We start from the raw sequence: 20,206 nt of genomic DNA on the forward strand, positions 1-20,206 counted from the left end.
TGAGCATGGTGGAGTTATTAATTAGGCTTTGGATGGTGTATCAATACACCCAGTCACCACAAAGATACAGGCATCCTTCCTAACTCAGTTGCCGGAGAAGAAGGAAACTGCTCAGGGATTTCACCATGAGGCCAATGGTGATTTTAACACAGTTACAGAGTTTAATGGTTGTGATATGAGAACGGAGGATGGATCAACAAGATTCTAGTTACTCCACAATACTAACCTAAATGACAGAGTGAAAAGAAGGAAGCCTGTACAGAATAAAAAATATTCCAAAACATGCATCCTGTTTGCAACAAGGAACTTAAGTAATACTGCAAAAAATGTGACAAATAAATTAACTTTTTGTCCTGAATACAAAACATTATGTTTGGTTTGGGGCAAATCCAACAAAACACATCACTGAGTACCACTCTTGATATTTTCAAGCATAGTGGTGGCTGCATCATGTTATGGGTATGCTTGTCATTGGCAAGGACTAGGGAGTTTTTCAGGATAAAAAGCAATGGAATACAGCTAAGCACAGGCAGAATCCTAGAAGAAAACCTGCTTCAGACTTCTTTCCAACACACACTGGGAGACGAATTCACCTTTCAGCAGGACAATAACCTAAATCACAAGGCCAAATCTACACTGGAGTTGCTTGCCAAGATTACATTAAATGTTCCTGAGTGGCCTAGTTGTAGTTTTGAGTTAAATCGGCATGAAAATCTATGGCAAGACTTGAAAATAGCTTTCTAGCAATGAGCAACAACCAACTTGACAGAGCTTGAAGAATTAAAAAAATAATAATGAGCAAGTATTGTACAATCCAGGTGTGCAAAGCTCTTAGAGACTTGGCCAAAAAGACTCACAGCTGTAATCACTGCCAAAGGTGATTCTAACATGTATTGTCTCCAGGGGGGTGAATACTTCTTTAATCAAGATACAGTACATATTAGTTCGTTATTTTTCATAAATGTTTAATAAATGTTAGAATCTTTCTTCCACTTTGACATTATTTTGTGTAGATCGTTGACCAAAAATCCATTTGAATCCCACTTTGTAACACAACAAAATGTGGAAAAGGTCAAGGGGTGTGAATACTTTCTGAAGGCAATATATATTGCCATTAGTATATTAACATAAGTATTTATATATTCCTGCTACCAGTCACTTTTAAACCCTGTTTACAGTACATGAACAGTATATCCATCTATTACGCCTACACTCTCACACTAACACCCACACACAAACACTCACATACACACCCACCCACCACTTATGCTGCTGCCATATTGTTTATTATTATTATTATTATTATTTATCCTGCTACCAGTCACTTTCTCCGAATCCCTGCCTACATGTACAGTGCCTTCAGAAAGTATTCATACCCCTTGAATTATTCCACATTTTGTTGTGTTACAGTCTGAATTCAAAATGAACTAAATGCATTTATTTTCTCACCCATCTACACACAATAGCCAATCATGACAAAGTGAAAACATGTTTTCAGAAAATGCTGCAAATGTATTGAAAATGAAATCGAGAAATATCTCATTTACATAAGTATTCACATTCCTTTGCTATGTCACCCCAAATTGAGCTCAGGTGCATCCAATTTCTTTTGATCATCCTTGAGATGTCATTACAACTTGCTTGGAGTCCACCTGTGGCCAATTCAATTGTTTGGACATGATTTAGAAAGAAACACACCTGTCTATATAAGGTCCCACAGTTGACAGTGCATGTCAGAGCAGAAACTAATAATAATAAATAATAATAATAATATGCCATTTAGCAGACGCTTTTATCCAAAGCGACTTACAGTCATGCGTGCATACATTTTTGTGTATGGGTGGTCCCGGGGATCGAACCCACTATCTTGGCGTTACAAGCGCCGTGCTCAAGGAACTGGCCATATATCTCTGAGATAGAATTGTGTTGAGGCATATATCTGGGGAAGGGTATAAAACAATGTCTAGAGTGTTGAAAGTTTCCAAGAGCACAGTGGTCTCCATCATTGGGAAATTGAAAAAATATAGAACTACCCAGACTCTGCCTAGAGCTGGCCGTCTGACCAAACTGAGAAACCGGGCAAGAAGGGCCTTGGTCAGGGAGGTGAACAAGAACCCAATGACCACTCTGGCAGAACTACAGCGTTCCTTAGCTGAAATGGGAGAACCTGCCAAAAGGACAAGTGTCTCGACAGCACATCACCAATCTGGGCTTTATGAGAGAGTGGCCAGACGGAATCCACTCCTGAGAAAAAGGCACATGACAGCATGCCTGGAGTTTGCAAAAACGGCACGTAAAAGACTCTGAGAGCATAAGTCAAAAGATTCTGTGGTCTGATGAGACAAAAATGTAACTCTTTGGCTTGAATACAAAGCGATATGTATGGAGAAAACCAGACACAGCTCATCACCTGTGTAACACCATCCCTACCATGAAGCATGGTAGTGGAAGCATCATGCTATGGGGATGCTTTTCAGCGGCAGGGACTGGGAGACTGGTAAGGATAGAGGGAACAATGAATGGAGCCAAATACAGGCAAATCCTTGATGAGAACCTGCTTCAGAGTGCAAATGGCCTTAGACTGGGGCGAAGATATGCGTTCCAACAGGACAATGACCCCAAGCATACAGCCAAAGCAAAGCTGGAATAGCTTTAGAACAAGAATGTGATAGTCCTAGAGTGGCCCAGCCAAAGCCCAGACTTGGATCCCATTGAAAATCTATGGAAAGAGTTGAAGATTGCTGTTCAGTGCCGCTCCCCATCTAAGTTAACAGAGTTTGAGAAAATCTGCAAGGAAGAATGGGAAAAAAATCCAGATGTGCAAAGCTGATACAGACGTACCCGACAACTCAAAGCTGTAATCGTCGCCAAAGGTGCTTCTACAAAGTATTGACTCAGGGGTGTGAATGCTTATGTAAATTAGATATTTCTGTACATTTGCAAACATTTCTAAAAACATGTTTTCACTTTGTCATTATGGGGTATTGTGTGTAGATGGGTGAGAAATTTATATTTATATATTTTTTTAGGATAAGGGTTAAGGTTAGGGTTAGTAGATAGTTTAAATGTTACTGAAATGAAATATCTGTTCTTCCCACTCTCTCCTTCCCTATCTATCCCTATTTCCTTTCCTCCATCCATACCACTTTTGACCTCTTCCTTCATCCCACAGAGACGGCCGCCAAGGCATTTGGCATCCCTCTCTCCCAAGTGATAGCCAACGACCGGGCATACAAGCAGCGTCAGGATGCTCTGAAGGTTTATTTGTTAATCTACTTCAATAGATTGTCTTACTGTAAAGTGTGAAAAATACAGAAAAAAAACATGTATGCAAAAACAAGTGTAAAAACCGCACACTAGAAAAGGCAGACGACCAACCTTTACTTTAGTTCTATTTACTGTAAAGTGTGTTGTGATTATAAATGCACTTTAAATAAAGTTTGATTTGATTTGCTCTGAAGGAGAGTCGGAGAGACTGCCTGGATCTAGAGGCCAGCGTCCTGTGGTTCCGGGCTGAGAAACAGCAGCAGAGCAACGGGAATAAACCCCTCTGTAGCACGGCTACATCTTCATCATCATCAGCACTGGCGCTGCACAGCAAGCCACTCTCACCCAGGTTCCTGGATAAGAAGGCTAGAGTGCAGAGACGGGTGAGTTGGAGTTGGAGAGCGCAGACGCGCGCACACACACATACAGAGACACACACACAGAGACAAGTAGATGTAAATGCTCGTCTGTATGTCTGGGCTTTACTTTTGTCTGAAATATGCAGACCTCTCTTTGGCTTTCAAAAGAGCAGTCAAAAATCCAACTAACATTTGTCAACCATGACTTATCAACTTCAAGCTACGGTTTCAAAACATGACCACGCTGACATATCTCCTCTAAGATAATCAAACATTTCTAATGTAGGCATTTGCCACTTGAACGTACTAGCCAGCACATTCCGTAGTCCTAAGAATGTGGTTATTGTGAAATACTGTAACATAGGTGAAACTGATCCAAACATATCCGTTCAAAAATACATCTGAGTTGTTTTACTTTAACAATATAACAATATACCCAACTTCAACAAAAATCTGGGGTACAGAAGTTCAACGATGACTATCAGTATTACTCTCTCAGCACCCCGACCCCGGTAATCAATGTTGTAAATGTAATGTAAATGATATTGGAAAATGAAACAAGGTCTGCATTCCAAATGGCACCGTGTAGTGCACTATATAGGGAATAGGGTGCCATTGGAGACGCACACAAGGAACATTCAGTTAAATCTGTCTGCCCTCTATCTGGCTGTCTCTCCATCAAACATTCTCACAATCAATTCATTTTCCTGGTATGGAGTCAGACCGTTGTTTGTTACAGCAACACAGTCAAAATATTAGCAGAGCAAATACTGTGTGCACATGCGTGCATGCATTCGGGCATAGAGTCTGTGTGTGTGTGTATTTAAGTTGAGCCCCTGTTGTGTTAATATCTGTATCATGCTGCGCTCTAACCTGCTGTCCTGCTGGTCTGGGTAAGAGCTCAGACACCTTCTCTGCTGGTGGCTCTAACTCACTGTCATTACTAGCCAGGGTTAAGGGGCCTGATACTGTATTTGTTTTCACGTCAGAACAGAATGAAGGGATAGAGACGAGGAAGGCACGTTTGAGATGCACCCTTTAATTAGGGCCCTAACCTAATTTACACTGAATTCTGAATGTGCTGCCAAATGTGACAAAGACAATAAGAGACAGCACAAACAAATCCGGGACCAGGTTACTCATGCATAACTTAACTTCTGTGTAAATGATGCATTGATGTTGATGGGAGATTTTTGTGTGATTGTACTTCCTACATCTAAGAGATACAAGAAGGTTGAGTTGACTAATTATTCGGTGTAGCAATGCTTTTTACCATTTCTGATTCACATTTACTTTGGAAAGTGAAAGACCCTGACACACACGTTTCAAATCAAAACAGAGGAAGGAACGTAGACGAGGAGAGGAATCTGCTTTAGACTATTGAGATCATGGCCGCGGGAAAATATTTTGGGGTTGGGATGCTTTTCTCCGCCCTACTGACGAGTATTGTTCTCCGCTCATACTGCAGTAATAAAGGCCTAGTGCACTCATTTGGTGGGAAATACAAATTATAATAATACATAATTGTGATTTATCAGGGGGTGCTGCAGCACCCTCAGCACCCCTACTTCCTGTGGCTATGATTGAGATGCACCCTAAGGGCTTGCATGACTCAGGTTTCCATAGAAATCTTTATTTAAAGCTTGAATGTTAAAGGGCGGTATTTGTGTTTTTCTAGGTTCCATATCCAAGAGATAGAAGGAAATTGACTGGAGTAGATGGAAATGGCAGTAGCAGCAACTTGTTTATACACACACACGTTGGGCGGATTACTTGATAAAATGTAATCTGTTACTGATTACAGTTACATGAAAAAATAATCAGTTACCAATACGCACACATACTAGACTTCCACTACTGGGAAAGATGGAGACACAGGAAAACAGGAATCAAAGGGAACGCAAATAAATGGCCGACAAATAAATAATATAATTAGTCATGAGAACACTGTCCTGAAGAAACCCAGAACATTTCACCCAAAAATTAAAACTTGAATTCTTTAAATGTTTTACCTCATTATTTTACCCAGGGAAAATGTCATATTCATCCCTACACTAACTGGATAGTTTTGCAAAAAAGTTTTCATGGCAACTGGCCTATGATCAACTAAAGGAAATCTTTTTTGAAAGCCAGGAAAAATATTGTTGAAATAATAGTTTCTCTTTACTTTTACCCCCTCTCCATCACCCATCTATTTATCCTCTCACACCCTCGTTCTTCTGTTCCTTCACTCCCTCTCCTTCCTTCTCATCCATAATTTCCTAATATTCCTCTCTCCTTCCCTCATTCTCTCATCTCTTCCCGGTGCTCCTCACTCATGTCTCACTTTCTTCATTCCTACTATCGTTCCTCTCCTACTCTTTATTCTCATCCCTCTGTTTTTCACTCTCCCTTTTAATCAACTCCTAAAGGTTTTGAAACTTGAACTTGAAATGCTTAATCTCTCTCTCCCTCTCCTCCCGCCTTCCCCTTCTCCCCCCTACAGGGTGGCCTGTCAGTGGACTCCATCTCAGATCTTGTAGAGAGTCAGTCCCGCCTGTTGGAGGCGCTGCAGCTGTCCCACCCAGCAGAGCTGGAGCTGAAGAAGACTGCAGCAGGTGCCGGGGGGCGGACCCAGACCAAGCTGAGCCTCAACCCCATCTATAGACAGGTTCCCCGTGTGTTGGAGAGGTGCTGCTGCCACATAGAGAGATACGGTGAGACACGGCTGTCTGCTGATGTGACTATGTTAGCCCACTTAGCTACAGCTTAGGCATTAGATCAGGGAGCTAACATAAGTCTTCGGGTCTTAAGCAAGGTTACTCATCATGCGAGTGTGGTTTATTGAACCACCTCTCTGACACTTCTAAAGTGTACAATATATGGGATAGAATATTGAGAGATCTTGGTGTATCGCAATAATCTGAAGTACCTTTATTTCCTTCTCCACAGGTCTACAAACTGTGGGGATCTTTCGTATTGGGAGCTCCAAAAAGAGAGTTCGGCAGGTGAGTATTTTTGCTCACCACACATAAATGTTAATGTCTTCAACGTTACAATTAGCTCTCCCACTTGTTTAGGCCTATTTACTAGCCAGTGTATTGATGTACATTTGCTCTCCATAGTACACAAATGTTAGCCCAACTACAGCAGAATTGTGCTTTACCTTAACTTTATACAGTAGTTATTTATGCCTACTAGGTAGTACTAGCCAGTGTGTTGATGTTGTGGCAGATGTACTTCTCTTCTGCTGTATACTTTGTACCCAGGGCCGTTGATCCCTTTCATTTCCTGTTTAAAAAGAAATGTGTCACATGGGAAACTGACCTTATACTGTGTGTGGCCGGTGCATGTGAACTTATTTGTGTATGTGTCTGGTTGTGATTTATGTGTGTGTGCGTGCTGACTCTCACATGGGTGCTGCCTCGAACTGTGCATCCTTGTGTGTGTGTATCCGTTGCCACTGCCTTTTAAGTGTGTGTCTGTGTATGTCTCTCTGCTCGTTCTAGTGTGTGTGTGTGTGTGTGTGTGTGTGTGTGTTCTGATATGGTGCTGATGTGTGTTTGCCCCACCCAGCTGCGTGAGGACTTTGACATAGGAACAGATGTGTGTCTGGATGAAGAGCACAGTGTCCATGATGTAGCGGCATTACTGAAGGAGTTCCTCAGAGACATGCCTGACCCTCTACTGCCAAGAGAGCTCTACGCTGCCTTCCTACACGCCAACCGTACGACGCGCGCACACACACACACACACACACATGAACCTATACGAAACACACTAGCTGTACGAACCGTTATCATTTCCTACTGGTAAATTCACAAAGTGAATTTATGCTCACCAAGGTCTCTTCTTGCTCCTTCCTCTCTCTCTCTCTCTCTCTCTCTCTCTCTCTCTCTCTCTCTCTCTCTCTCTCTCTCTCTCTCTCTCTCTGTCTCTCAGTTCTGCGAGGGACAGACCAGCTCCTGTACCTCCAGCAGCTGCTCTACCTGTTACCCCCATGTAACTGTGATACCCTGCTCCGCCTCCTCACCCTGTTACACACCGTAGAGAGCCATGCACAGGACACCATAGGACCACAGCACCAGGAGGTTAGTCCCAAATGAGGGTGGGGTGAGGGGGGGTGGGGGTCCGTGAGTGTCTGTCGCTTCCACAACTTAGTATACAAGTCATGGGACTGTATATCATTCTGTCCATATTTTTTCTGTCAGTTTGTCCGTTTCTCTTTCTGTCTGTCTTACTCTGTCAGCATCTGTCCGTCCTCAACACACTAGCTTCTCTCTCTCTCTCTGTCTCTCTGTCTCTCGAGACCCTTTCTATATTATATACTGTCTCCTAACGCCTCTCTCTTTCTGTAGCTCACACTAACTAGCCTAGCCTACACAGTAGGTAGACCTAATATGCGGTCTCTCCCCTAACCTCTCTCTCCCTAACTCTTTCCCTGCAGTTCCCCGGCAACAAGATGACAGCAACCAACCTGGCAGTGATCTTTGGTCCCAACCTGCTGCAGGGGGAGAGAGGCGGAGGGGACAGGGAGATGAGTCCCCACGCCATGGGCATTGTGGACAGCGCTGCCATCATCAACGTCACCCTGCACCTTATACAGAACTACAGACGACTGTTCACGGTACGGTAGTTGGAGTGTGTGGTTGTGTGTGGGTGGGTTTCAGGTTGTTTAAATGTACGGATAGCCAGGGGCATACTCCGACACTCAGACATAATTTACAAACGAAGCATTTGTGTTTAGTGAGTCCGCCAGATCAGAGGCAGTAGGGATGACCTGGGATGTTCTCTTGATAAGTGTGTGAAATTGACCATTTCCCTGTCCTGCTAAGCAGTCGAAATGTAACGAGTACTTTTGGGTGTCAGGGAAAATGTATGGAGTAAAAAGTACCTTATTTCTTTAGTAATGTAGTGGAGTAAAAGTTGTCCTAAATATAAATAGTAAAGTACAGATACCCCCAAAATCTACTTAAGTAGCACTTTAAAGTACTTTACACCACTGTGTGTGTTAGCGTGCGCAAGCGCGTGTGTGTGGGTCACCCTCCTGTCCTCATCTCCCCAGGTGTCAGCAGAGCTCCAGCAGGAGGTGCTGATGAGTCTCATCCAGACAGATCCTGAAATCATCGACTATCTCCTTCGCAGGAAAATCAGGTAGGTGTACACTTCAGGGCCCATATTTACAAAGAGTCTCGGCGTAGGAATGCTGATCTCGGATTAGGTACAGCCTGTCCATATATTCTTATTTACTATGATCTAAAAGGCTAAACTGATTCTGGATCAGCACTTCAGTTGTCTCTGAGTCTTAGTGTTGTGTGTTTATTGAGCATGTTTCAATAGCTCTATTTGTGGCGCTGCAAGACTTTTTGCAACGTGGATAATAAAATACTCTAATCTCTACTCCCTCTACTTGCTCTCCTCCCCCATTTCTCTCTCCGTTCCTCTCCTTTCTTCCCCTCCTCTCCTCTTACCCCCTCTCCCCGCTCCCACAGTGGCAGTCACCTGACGGTGGAGACGGCAGACACAGCGGGGGGTCGGCGGGACACGGGGGCATCTCTGGACTCTGTAGGGGCGTCTAGTGGTAGCCTGTCACCCCTGGAGCCCCCCTTGCTCCTCTTCAACCCCGACGAGCCCGGGGACGGCAGGCTGACCACAGAGGTGTTCCTCAACCTCGACGTCCTCCAACGCCACCATAACAACAAGAAACGTAAGTCATCGAGTTTAGGTTTAAGATCAGGTTTAGGTTTAGGTTGAGGATCAGGTTTGGGTTTAGGTTTAAACAGTGTCCTGGACGTCTTCTGACACCACCACAACAGGAAATGGAAGTTACTCATTCTTACGGGGTCCCACCTCTTTTATTACACCCATAGCAGGTAGACTCAACCACAACAGGAATGTTAAGTCACACATACAGTGTATTCGGAAAGTATTCAGACACCTTGACTTTTTCCACATTTTGTTACGTTACAGCCTTAATCTAAAATGTATTTAAAAAATAATACATTCTCATCAATCTACACAGACTACCCCGTAATGACAAAGCAAAAACGGAAATATAACATTTACATAAGTATTCAGACCCTTTACTCTGTACTTTGTTGAAGCACCTTTGGCAGCGATTACAGCCTTGATTCTTCTTGGGTATGACGCTACAAGCTTGGCACACCTGTATTTGGGGAGTTTCTCCCATTGTTCTCTGCAGATCCTTTCAAGCTCTGTCAGGTTGGATGGGGAGCGTCGCCGCACAGCTATTTTCAGGTCTCTCCACAAATGTTCGATCGGGTTCAAGTCTGGGCTCTGGCTGGGCCACTCAAGGACATTCAGAGACATGTCCCAAAGCCACTCCTGCGTTGTCTTGGCTGTGTGCTTAAGGTCGTTGTCTTGTTGGAAGGTGAACCTTCGCCCCAGTCTGAGGTCCTGAGCGCTCTGTAGCAGGTTTTCATCAAGGATCTCTTTGTACTTTGTTCCGTTCATCTTTCCCTCGATCCTGACTAGTCTCCCAGTCCCTGCCGCTGAAAAACATCCCCACAGCATGATGCTGCCACCACCATGCTTCAACATAGGGATGGTGCCATGTTTCCTCCAGACGTGACGCTTGGCATTCAGGTCAAAGAGTTCAATCTTGATTTCATCAGACCAGATAATCTTCTTTCTCATGATCTGAGAGTCCTTTAGGTGCCTTTTGTCAAACTCCAAGCGGGCTGTCATTTGCCTTTTACTGAGGAGTGGCTTCTGTCTGGCCACTCTACCATAAAGGCCTGATTGGTGGAGTGCTGCAGAGATGGTTGTCCTTCTGGAAGGGTCTACTGTCTCCACAGTGGAACTCTGGAGCTTTGTCAGAGTGACCATCGGGTTCTTGGTCACCTCCCTGACCAAGGCCTTTCTTCCCTAATTGCTCGGTTTGGCCGGGCGACCAGCTCTCGGAAGAGTCTTGGTGGTTCCAAGCTTCTTCCATTTAAGAATGATGGAGGCCACTGTGTTCTTGGGGACCTTCAATGCTGCAGAAATGTTTTGGTACCCTTCCCTAGATCTGTGCCTCGACACAATCCTGTCTCGGAGCTCTACGGACAATTCCTTCGACCTCATAGCTTGGTTTTTGCTCTGACATGCACTGTCAACTGTGGGACCTTATATAGACAGGTGTGTGCCTTTCCAAATCATGTCCAATTAATTGAATTTACCACAGGTGGACTCCAATCAAGTTGTAGAAACATCTCAAGGATGATCAATGGAAACAGGATGCACCTGAGCTCAATTTCGTGTCTCATAGCAAAGGGCCTGAATACTTATGTAAATAAGGTATTTTTGTTTTTTATTTGGAATACATTTGCAAAAATTTCAAAAATACCTGTTTTTGCTTTGTCATTATGGGGTATTGTCTGTATATTGATGAGGGAAAAAAATATTTTATCAATTTTAGAATAAGGCTGTAACGTAACAAAATGTGAAAAAAGTAAAGGTGTCTGAATACTTTCCGAATGCACTGTACGTGACGAGATCCTGAGGCCTATTGTCGTGCCATGCATCCGCCGCCATCACCTCATGTTTCAGCATGATAATGCACAGCCCCATGTCGCAACAATCTGTACACAATTCCTGGAAGCTGAAAATTTCCCAGTTCTTCCATGGCCTGCATACTCACCAGACATGTCACCCATTGAGCATGTTTGGGATGCTCTGGATCTACATGTCTGACAGCGTGTTCCAGTTCCGGCCAATATCTAGCAACTTCGCGCAGCCATTGAAGAGGAGTGGGACAACATTCCACAGGCCACAATCAATAGCCTGATCAAGTCTCGCGCTGCTTGAGGCAAATGGTGGTCACACCAGATACTGACTGGTTTTCTGATCCACGCCCCTACTTTTTTTTTTTTGGTATCTGTGACCAACAGATGCATGTCTGTATTCCCAGTCGTGAAATCCATAGATTAACATCTAATTAATTTATTTCAATTGACTGATTTGCTTATATGAACTTTAACTCAGTAAAGTCTTTGAAATTGTTGCATGTTGCACTTATATTTTTGTTCAGTGTACTTAGCGGGACGTGAGTTATCGATATTTATGGGGTCACTACACCTTTATTAGCTCTATTGTTATGCAACATCCAGCTAGGGTTAAAGTTAGGGTTAGGGGTGAGCCGAGGTGTGGACGTGCTATGGTTAGGATTAGGGTTGAGCCGCAGTGTAGACATGAATCTAGGGTTGAGCCGGGGTGTGGACATGAAGCCAGTGTGGCGTTCCGCGGACAAGCCACAAGGGGGAGACTCGTCGAGGCCTGGTGACAGATGGAGTCTACATCACGCGGAGGTGGCTCCCTCTGCTGGACGTGCCAGGTCTCGACGGCCAGGACTAATTGGGGCTGATTGAGGCTGGTGATTAATCAAGGGGCTGATTACTCACCAGCCATATGGGGCCCATAAAGCTGCAAGGAGGGCAGCACATGGGAGGGTTGGAGGTAATGAGAGGTTGCTTCCAGACAGACGTCCTCACGGTCTGATAGAACCAAGGGGCTCGGTTATCTACCCCAGAGGAGACAGCATTCCCCGGAGCCCAGAAGGCGGTAACCCGGAAGAGGTCTCCAGGAGGAGACTGGTTTATTTTCTTTTTCTTTATTGTTTTAAATAAACACCTTGAAACTGAGGTATCACACTTGTGTCTGATCTGTGTAAATGTCTTGATCAAACCCTCAGGTCTGCCACACTAGGGTTAGGGTTAAGGCTAGGCACCACAGATTGAAATTAAATTTTTGCATCTACCTATCGATTTTGAGATTTTGTTGGTATTTTGGTCCATTTTGTATTTTCAAAATATATATTTAAAAAATGGATGCAAATGTATATTTTCGTTAGTTTATCATACTACTGTCATCACCATTTTTATGAATTTTAACCACTTTAAAATGGACACATCAATAATGTAAAAGCCCATTTCATAGAGAACATTACAAACTGGACTATATTTAGTAACTTAGAAGAGATGGTGATTGGGTCTAAATAGGGGTTTGTCATTTGGTAGTCTAATTTCAGTGTACTTGTCTTTGACTTTCGGGAAATGGCAGTTAGACTTCCCACATTTTTTCCTCTTCAGAGGCATCTGCATTCACCACATTTTGTGTGGTTATGCTTAGATATATTCTCCAGACTTCCCCAGGGGGAATTGTTGATATGTTGTAAATGTTTTATTCTAGATAACATTTTCTTAGGGGGAAAATGTGCCAAAAATACATTTTACGTAAGTTTTTAGATTTTAAAAGTATTTATCCACAAGTCACTCTGGACAAGTCCGGTCCTGGAGTGTCTTAACAAAATTAAACCAAAATATTTAGGCTGACTTCATCCAGTGCCCAGAAAAATAGATCTGCATGATGCGCAAATATGGGCATATTTACTGACCATCGCATAATTTGCATATTTTAATAAAATATTTCTGGAAAATGTTAATACAAAAAAGTATTATATTTGTGTACATTCAACTGTTAAAAGTTGATTGTGATATGATTAAGATTTTTAAAAATATATATTTTAGGGTGGGGTGCCTGGCCTTAGGATACTGATCTTATTATTCTGTTAAGAGCTTGATAACATTGTAATAACAAAGTAACATTCTAATAACACCTCTCCCTCACCAGGTTCCAGCGAGATCCCGTCTAAATCCATTGGTCAGATGAGACAGTTCCACTCCCACCACAACCTACTGAGTCTGGCCCAGCCCTCCAGTAGCTCCAGAGTCCACCCAGAGCACAGCGAAGGTCTGAGCTTCACCCTGGGGGCTGCCTCATGCTCCAGCCTGGGAGGACAGGGGGAAAACAGTATCTGGGTGAGGCAGACACCCCAGGAGGAGAAAGAGAAACCCTCTCCTAGTCATACGAGTCATTTTTGGGACTTCTTCACAGGCAAGGGCTCAGGGTCTGAGACTATGGTATGATAGGTTCGAACACTGGTGGGTGGTATGGAGGGGTGGGTGCAGGGCGGATTGGGACTATAAATGGTTGGAGTGGTCCACCATGCCTTTGCCTGGTCTGCCCTATTGTCATTTCTGGGTGGCTGGGAGGTGGTTGGACCATGTTGAGGGACATTTTACATTACATTTAAGTCATTTAGCAGACGCTCTTATCCAGAGTGACTTACAAATTGGTGCATTCAATTAGGATAGCCAGTGGGACAACCACCACTGGGGGAGGGGGAGGGGGAGGGGGGAGGAGGAGGAAGGGAGGGGGGGTGGTAGAAGGATTACTGTTAGACGATTCCAGGTATTCCTTAAAGAGGTAGGGTTTCAAGTGTCTCCGGAAGGTGGTCAGTGACTCCGCTGTCGTGGGGGAGCTTGTTCCACAATTGGGGTGCCAGAGCAGCGAATAGCTTTGACTGGGCTGAGCGGGAACTGTGCTTCCGTAGAGATAGGGGGGCTAGCAGGCCAGAGGTGGTTGAACGTAGTGCCCTCGTTTGGGTGTAGGGTCTGATTCAGAGCCTGAAGATAAGGAGGTGCCGTTCCCCTCACAACTCCGTAGGCAAGCACCATGGTTTTGTAGTAGATGCGAGCTTCAACTGGAAGCCAGTGGAGTGTGCGGAGGAGCGGGGTGACATGAGAGAATTTGGGAAGGTTGAACACCAGACGGGCTGCAGCGTTCTGGATAAATTGTAGGGGTTTAATGGCACATGCAGGGAGCCCAGCCAACAGCGAGTTGCAGTAATCCAGACGGGAGATGACAAGTGCCTGGATTAGGACCTGTGCCGCTTTCTGTGTAAAGTAGGGTCGTACTCTTCGAATGTTGTAGACACGGGTGAAGAGTGTTTATACGTATTCATACGAGTGCAAATATAGTCGCGCACACACACACTGTTGTAACGTGTGAATTTATATGGGTATTTCATTAGTCTTTTTTTGTTACTATAGCGTTTATATCCCCACCCCTCTATCCCTCAATTTATCCGTGATCTCTCGTGATGCTACGCTGAGCTCCATCCAATCTAACAGCCAGAAAAAACGTCAGTGGATGTATCCTTTATGATCATCTATATTCTGAAGCCTCTGTTGGCTAACTGAACTCTTATGTGTGATACGGTTGAAGACTAGGGAGACGATGGGCAATGCCATCACGCTGTAAATACATCACTCTATTTTAAACCATGAAGACTATAGGCTCGATTTAATCCGTAGCAGTGAAGTTTCACGTTATAGCCCGATTGACATTTTAAGACAATGTTCCCGTGCTAGCGGAGACTGCATTCACGGTAAACGCTGCATATGTCGGTTCAATCGGAAATTAATAAAATTTTCTCGAAGCTCATATATTGGGTTTGAAATATTGGTTGCCATGACAACGTGCAGTTTTTCAGATGTCCAGAAAAGTATATAATCATTCAATGTGTTTGCTTCATCTTCTGCTGTAAATAACTAGAAATTGGGCCTCTTCTTCCTGTTCCACAAGGGGGCGACCTTTGCCACACGATAGGGCCTATATACACCGTTTCTGTCTGGAATTGATCATGCTTCACAGGACTATTTTAATTAACTACCAGGGACAATGTGGCCATTGAGAGCCCATATGTTCAATAACTAAGAAACCAAATTAACTGAACTACCTGACAACTATATTGGGCTGAGGATTGAGACAACTTCTACTTATAGTAAATCTGTTCCTACCATGTAAATGCAGTATTTTGTCTCGTTTTTGTATGTATATAAAAATATGTAGGCCTGTGTATGCATCCAGTCTCTGTATTTGTTCTGGACCTCATTGCATTTCAGTGTTGTTATCGAACAAACGACTTGTTCCATGAGGTGCTTGCTATCCTGTAAATATGAAGTTCTCTCTCCTTAACTCTTGTACCATTACATATACACTATATATATATTTTTACTTGGCAATACTTTTCTATACTTTGTAAACAAGCAAGCAATATCCCCTCGAGGTGTAGCTAGACTTCAAACTGTATTTTCTTACATGTATCTCGGAATGTATCTATGTACCTGAATTAAATGTACAATTGTTGCTTTGTCATCCTTTATTGAATCCAGTGGGGGGGGGAACCATTGTGGGTAAAACAGATTTAGAAACACAAAAGAGTTGTTGATTCATAGCTTAGTGAAGCAAGAATAATCTTGTTTTAACTCTCAAGTATATCCCTCGTAATGTTTGGGGAAATTCTGTATTTTTTGAATTTCATCTAGTTATGGGAAAGACATGACCGTGTAGAACAATATGGGTCAGTGGAGACACAGCAGCAACCCCTGAGGAAATCAAATCAGCTTTACCAGCCAAATTCTGTAAATATTCTACTTATAAAAATGTGCAATGTAACCAAACTAGTGCACACATACAACAGAGAGAGAGAGAGACAGACACTTTTCCCATCATAAACCAGTTCTTTTATTTATTTATTGGAGACCAAAACATTATTTTCTTCCACCATACCACTTTTCACTGCATCCGGGCCGCGACGTCTCACTCTACACCCCAATAAACCCTCCTCCCCTTCTCAAAGTGCACATCAACTTAATCACTTTACACAGAAGAGCAGGGTTAAATTCCATTTACATTCTTGGCGAGTTATAGAAGTGAAGTGGACTTCTATGGACAAATCCCCCATGGCAAGTTTAGTTGACTGGGATTTAAATGAAATTACCCCCCCAGGTAATATTTCTAGGACCAGGGGTTTTTCCTGGTCAGGTCACAGTCAGGAAAAACTTCCTGGTTGTAATTTAACATTATCAACCATACTAACCTATGGACCTCTTATTTCAAGCAAGCAATTAATTATACTCCAATAATAACATCTTTATAATTTACACATTTTCAATGCCTATGTCCCACATTGCACCCTATTCCCTATGTAGTGCACTACTTTTGACACAGTACCCTATTCCCTATATAGTGCACTACTTTTGACAGCCCTATGGGCCCTGGTCAAAAGTAGTGCACTACATAGGGGATAGGGTGCCATTTGGGACACAGCCATTATCTCTCAAATATAACCCCAAATAAAATCACAACCCCATTCATCTCAGCTGCCTACACAACAATTGTAGGACTAAATTAGTAAAATATATATAAAAAGTGAACATCTAGGAAAAAGTTAACAATAATAATACTTAAAATAAAATAAAAACTACAGACCCTAGTTTTAATTTGAGTTGTTCCCACCCTTGTCTTCTAAACCATCACTACCCCTCTCATCAAGTTTATGGAGGTATGGTGGTGGATGCGTACTACATAGGGAAAAGGGCATCATTTGGGACACAATCAGTATGTGTCAGTACATACAGAGAATTTCTTTAGAAGAAAAATAAACAGATGAAGTTGCATTAAGACACTAATCTAAAGGTCAGTTTAAGATGTTTTCAACCTAATGGTAAAGGTTAGGGTTTATTGATCCCACAGATCCTAGATCCTAGAACTCCTCCAAGACATGAGGGCTGGGTCTCAATAGTCTAACATAGCCTCCTCTCCTCGTCTCCTTTCCTTAGTCTAAACCAGTCAGTCATTGCGCGGCTCGCGACATGCGGCTCTGTGACTTAATTGGCGACTCGCTGCAATAATCTGAAAGAATGTGTTGTGTTTTCCTCAGTCAGCTGAATGCGACGCTTACTTGGTAGAATCAAGGGACAAACCCAGCAGTAAAATAGTTTCTAGCGCATCTTGAAATCGTTTTCTTCCTACACATTTTGCTCTAGATTTTGAACGGTTGGAGCGATTACCACCTACAAAGCTTTGCAGGGCTTGTTAGAAGGGAGAGTGATGAATCTGCACAGAATAACTGAGGGAAATGAATTGATTCTCCACAAATGATCTTATAGGATGGTTTGATTATCATCCATGATGTTTTCCAATACTTTTCTGATGCATTTCAACATTCAAATTATTTTGTTTCTGATACCCCCAAGTGTCCAAAAATAGATAATCAAATATACTGATGGTCTATGTTAATAGTATCTTAAATATCATGTATAAATCCATTAAATATAATGTACAATTTGACTTTGTGACCCCCTCTACCGCCATTCTGATGGGTATGACGACTCGCCCAGTGATTTTGTCCTACAAAAGTGTCTCCCTCTGAAATATTAGTGACTACCACTGATCTACACTGAGGTGAAAAGAACTGGACTGGTTAAAGCAAATCCCTGGAAATGGATAGAAAATATTGCTGTCCCCTACCTAGGTTTTACACGTCACTGCAGATGAAGGAGAGGAGAGGAGACGAGGAGAGGAAGCCACGTTAGACTATTGATACGCACCCAGGAAGCAAAACGGGATGCATTGCAGACCAGTGTAGTTTGTTAGTTACATCTGAAGCTGCTAGATCTAAAATACCATTCACTGCTGCTAAAGGTAGACTCAGCGATATGACGTAGGTGCACAAAGTAAACCGCATAGTGGGTACATTTCCGCAAATAAGAGCGTTGAAGCGCGCGGCTAAACATCTCAGTGTGAAGCAAACCCATCCACATTCGCAAATATTGTGTGCGAGTGTGTGGGAGCGAAGTCTTGCATCTCGCTCATCGCAAATATCGGCGGTGCTGTTTGTGGCAACATCATTTCACTGAGTCTACCTTTAACATTAGGCTACATTACATGTCGCTCTGTCAGTTAGGCTGGAATACACGCTATGGAAAGCTGTGTGACACCTGTTTCTATGTACTGTGTCCAGCCATGCGTGTCCTGCCGCGTGTGCTCGCGGTCGCTCACTTCAAACACAAATCAACCCAAGCGTGATAATTGGCCATGTGTGTGTGTGTGTGTCAGTTGCACTGTCAGCAGCAACCCCAAACAACCCGGATAGAAAGGGGTCAAACTACTGTTTATATATACGCACGCACACACCTCTGGTATGCCACGCCTCACTTCACTCACCTACTACACACAGACACACCAAAGGTTAGGGAGTACAGAGACCCAGACAGACAGGGTAGACAGAAGTGCGTCCCAAATGGCACCCTATTCCTTATGGGCCCTGGTGAAAAGTAGTGCACTACAAAAGATATAGGGTTCCATTTGGGACTAACTCAGTGACAGTGAACCCTATAGGCTAGAGGCTAGCGGAGTGTACTAGGTAGATACTCTAGATAGATAGGCTATTACTAAGTTCAATCATTAATGAGTTTAGCGCTCCCACACTCCAAACGCGTTCTATGTAGAGTAGCAAGTCACACAATCTTACATTTAAAGGGCAATTCCACCCCTTTTTCAACCTCATATCTCCAGCACCATACCAGTGTCTACATATGTGAAAACGACGTATTTCAAAAAAAAATTATTTTACCTTTATTTAACTAGGCAAGTCAGTTAAGAACAAATTCTTATTTACAATGACGGCCTACACCGGCCAAACCCGGACGACGCTGGGCCAATTGTGCGCCGCCCTATGGGACTCCCAATCACGGCCGGTTGTGATACAGCCTGGAATCGAACCAGGGGGTCTGTAGTGACGCCTCAAGCACTGAGATGCAGTGCCTTAGACCGCTGCGACACTCGGGAGCCCAATGATCTCTGGTTAAAAAGTTAAGGTAAAAAAATAACGCTTCTCTGTGACATCACAGGGTACGATTAAAAGTACAACAACTTTTTTCAAAACCTGCAAAGACTTTCTCGCCTCAGTACTGGTACCAAGTTATCATTACCCATTGTGTATTTATTCCTCATGTTAATATTTTTCTGTTAGTTCTCCTTTTTTTTCTCTACATTGTTAGGAAGTAAGCATTTCACTGTTGTTTTACAAAGCATGTTACAAATATTTCAATTTGATTTAGCCAGAGGGAGGGTAATCTCCCGAGTGGCGCAGTGGTCTAAGGCACTGTATTGCAGTGCTAGCTGTGCCACTAGAGATCCTGGTTCGAATCCAGGCTCTGTCGTAGCCGGCCGTGACCGGGAGACCCATGGGGCGGCGCACAATTGGCCCAGCGTCGTCCAGGATAGGGGAGGGAATGGCCGGCAGGGATGTAGCTCAGTTGGTTGAGCATGGCGTTTGCAACGCCAGGGTTGTGGGTTCATTTCCCACGGGGGGCCAGTAAAAAATATATATATATATATATAAAAATAATGATGTATGCACTCACTAACTGTAAGTCGCTCTGGATAAGAGCGTCTGCAAAATGTAAATGTATTTTCTTGCTCCCCACTTCACCGCAAATCACTGTTTGAAAATGTTTTAACATTTAATGATGTCATTGGGTAGAACTTAACGTAGAAATCTGAATTTTTCACATATCTAGACAATGGTATTGTGCTGAAGATAATGAAAATTAGGTTGAAAAGTGGTTGAATTGCCCTTTAATATCAGTTTAGTAAGGGTTCGCAAAACTCCTGTAATTTCCCCCAAATTCCTAGATTCTCCAGAATTCCTGGTTGGTGGATTCCGGATTTCCAGCTTATTTCTTCTTGATTTCTGCAAATCTTCCAGACAGGATTTCTGGAAAACCTTTGCATTTTGGGAAAGTTACCGGAGTTTTGCAACTCTATACACAATCTAAAATTTTTCAGTTTTAGTCCTTCACAAATGACAATCTCATATTAGTAATTAGTTAACCTTAAAGACAAGCAGCATGTCTTAGACAGTTAGATTTGATCACACATAAAGGAATGGTTTATGTGTTAAAATATGA

The 20,206-nt window shown here is 43.1% G+C and overlaps 1 protein-coding gene across 2 annotated transcripts in view; it reads left to right on the top strand.

Moving 5' to 3' along the window:
• arhgap36 (Rho GTPase activating protein 36) overlaps positions 1 to 13,749 on the top strand; it is a 113,365-nt gene extending 99,616 nt beyond the window's left edge. For both annotated transcript variants that reach the window (XM_041882637.2, XM_041882638.2), the window contains exons 4-13: positions 3,173 to 3,258; positions 3,462 to 3,650; positions 6,112 to 6,322; positions 6,558 to 6,613; positions 7,182 to 7,332; positions 7,548 to 7,696; positions 8,053 to 8,232; positions 8,671 to 8,759; positions 9,098 to 9,312; positions 13,236 to 13,749. In XM_041882637.2, coding sequence (XP_041738571.1) covers positions 3,173 to 3,258; positions 3,462 to 3,650; positions 6,112 to 6,322; positions 6,558 to 6,613; positions 7,182 to 7,332; positions 7,548 to 7,696; positions 8,053 to 8,232; positions 8,671 to 8,759; positions 9,098 to 9,312; positions 13,236 to 13,531 — 1,622 coding nt within the window. In that variant the 3' untranslated portion in view covers positions 13,532 to 13,749. The remainder of the gene's footprint in view (positions 1 to 3,172; positions 3,259 to 3,461; positions 3,651 to 6,111; positions 6,323 to 6,557; positions 6,614 to 7,181; positions 7,333 to 7,547; positions 7,697 to 8,052; positions 8,233 to 8,670; positions 8,760 to 9,097; positions 9,313 to 13,235) is intronic.
• Positions 13,750 to 20,206: the final 6,457 nt, after the last annotated feature.

This window comes from Coregonus clupeaformis, chromosome 8 (assembly GCF_020615455.1).
Source record: "Coregonus clupeaformis isolate EN_2021a chromosome 8, ASM2061545v1, whole genome shotgun sequence".
NCBI lineage: Eukaryota > Metazoa > Chordata > Actinopteri > Salmoniformes > Salmonidae > Coregonus > Coregonus clupeaformis.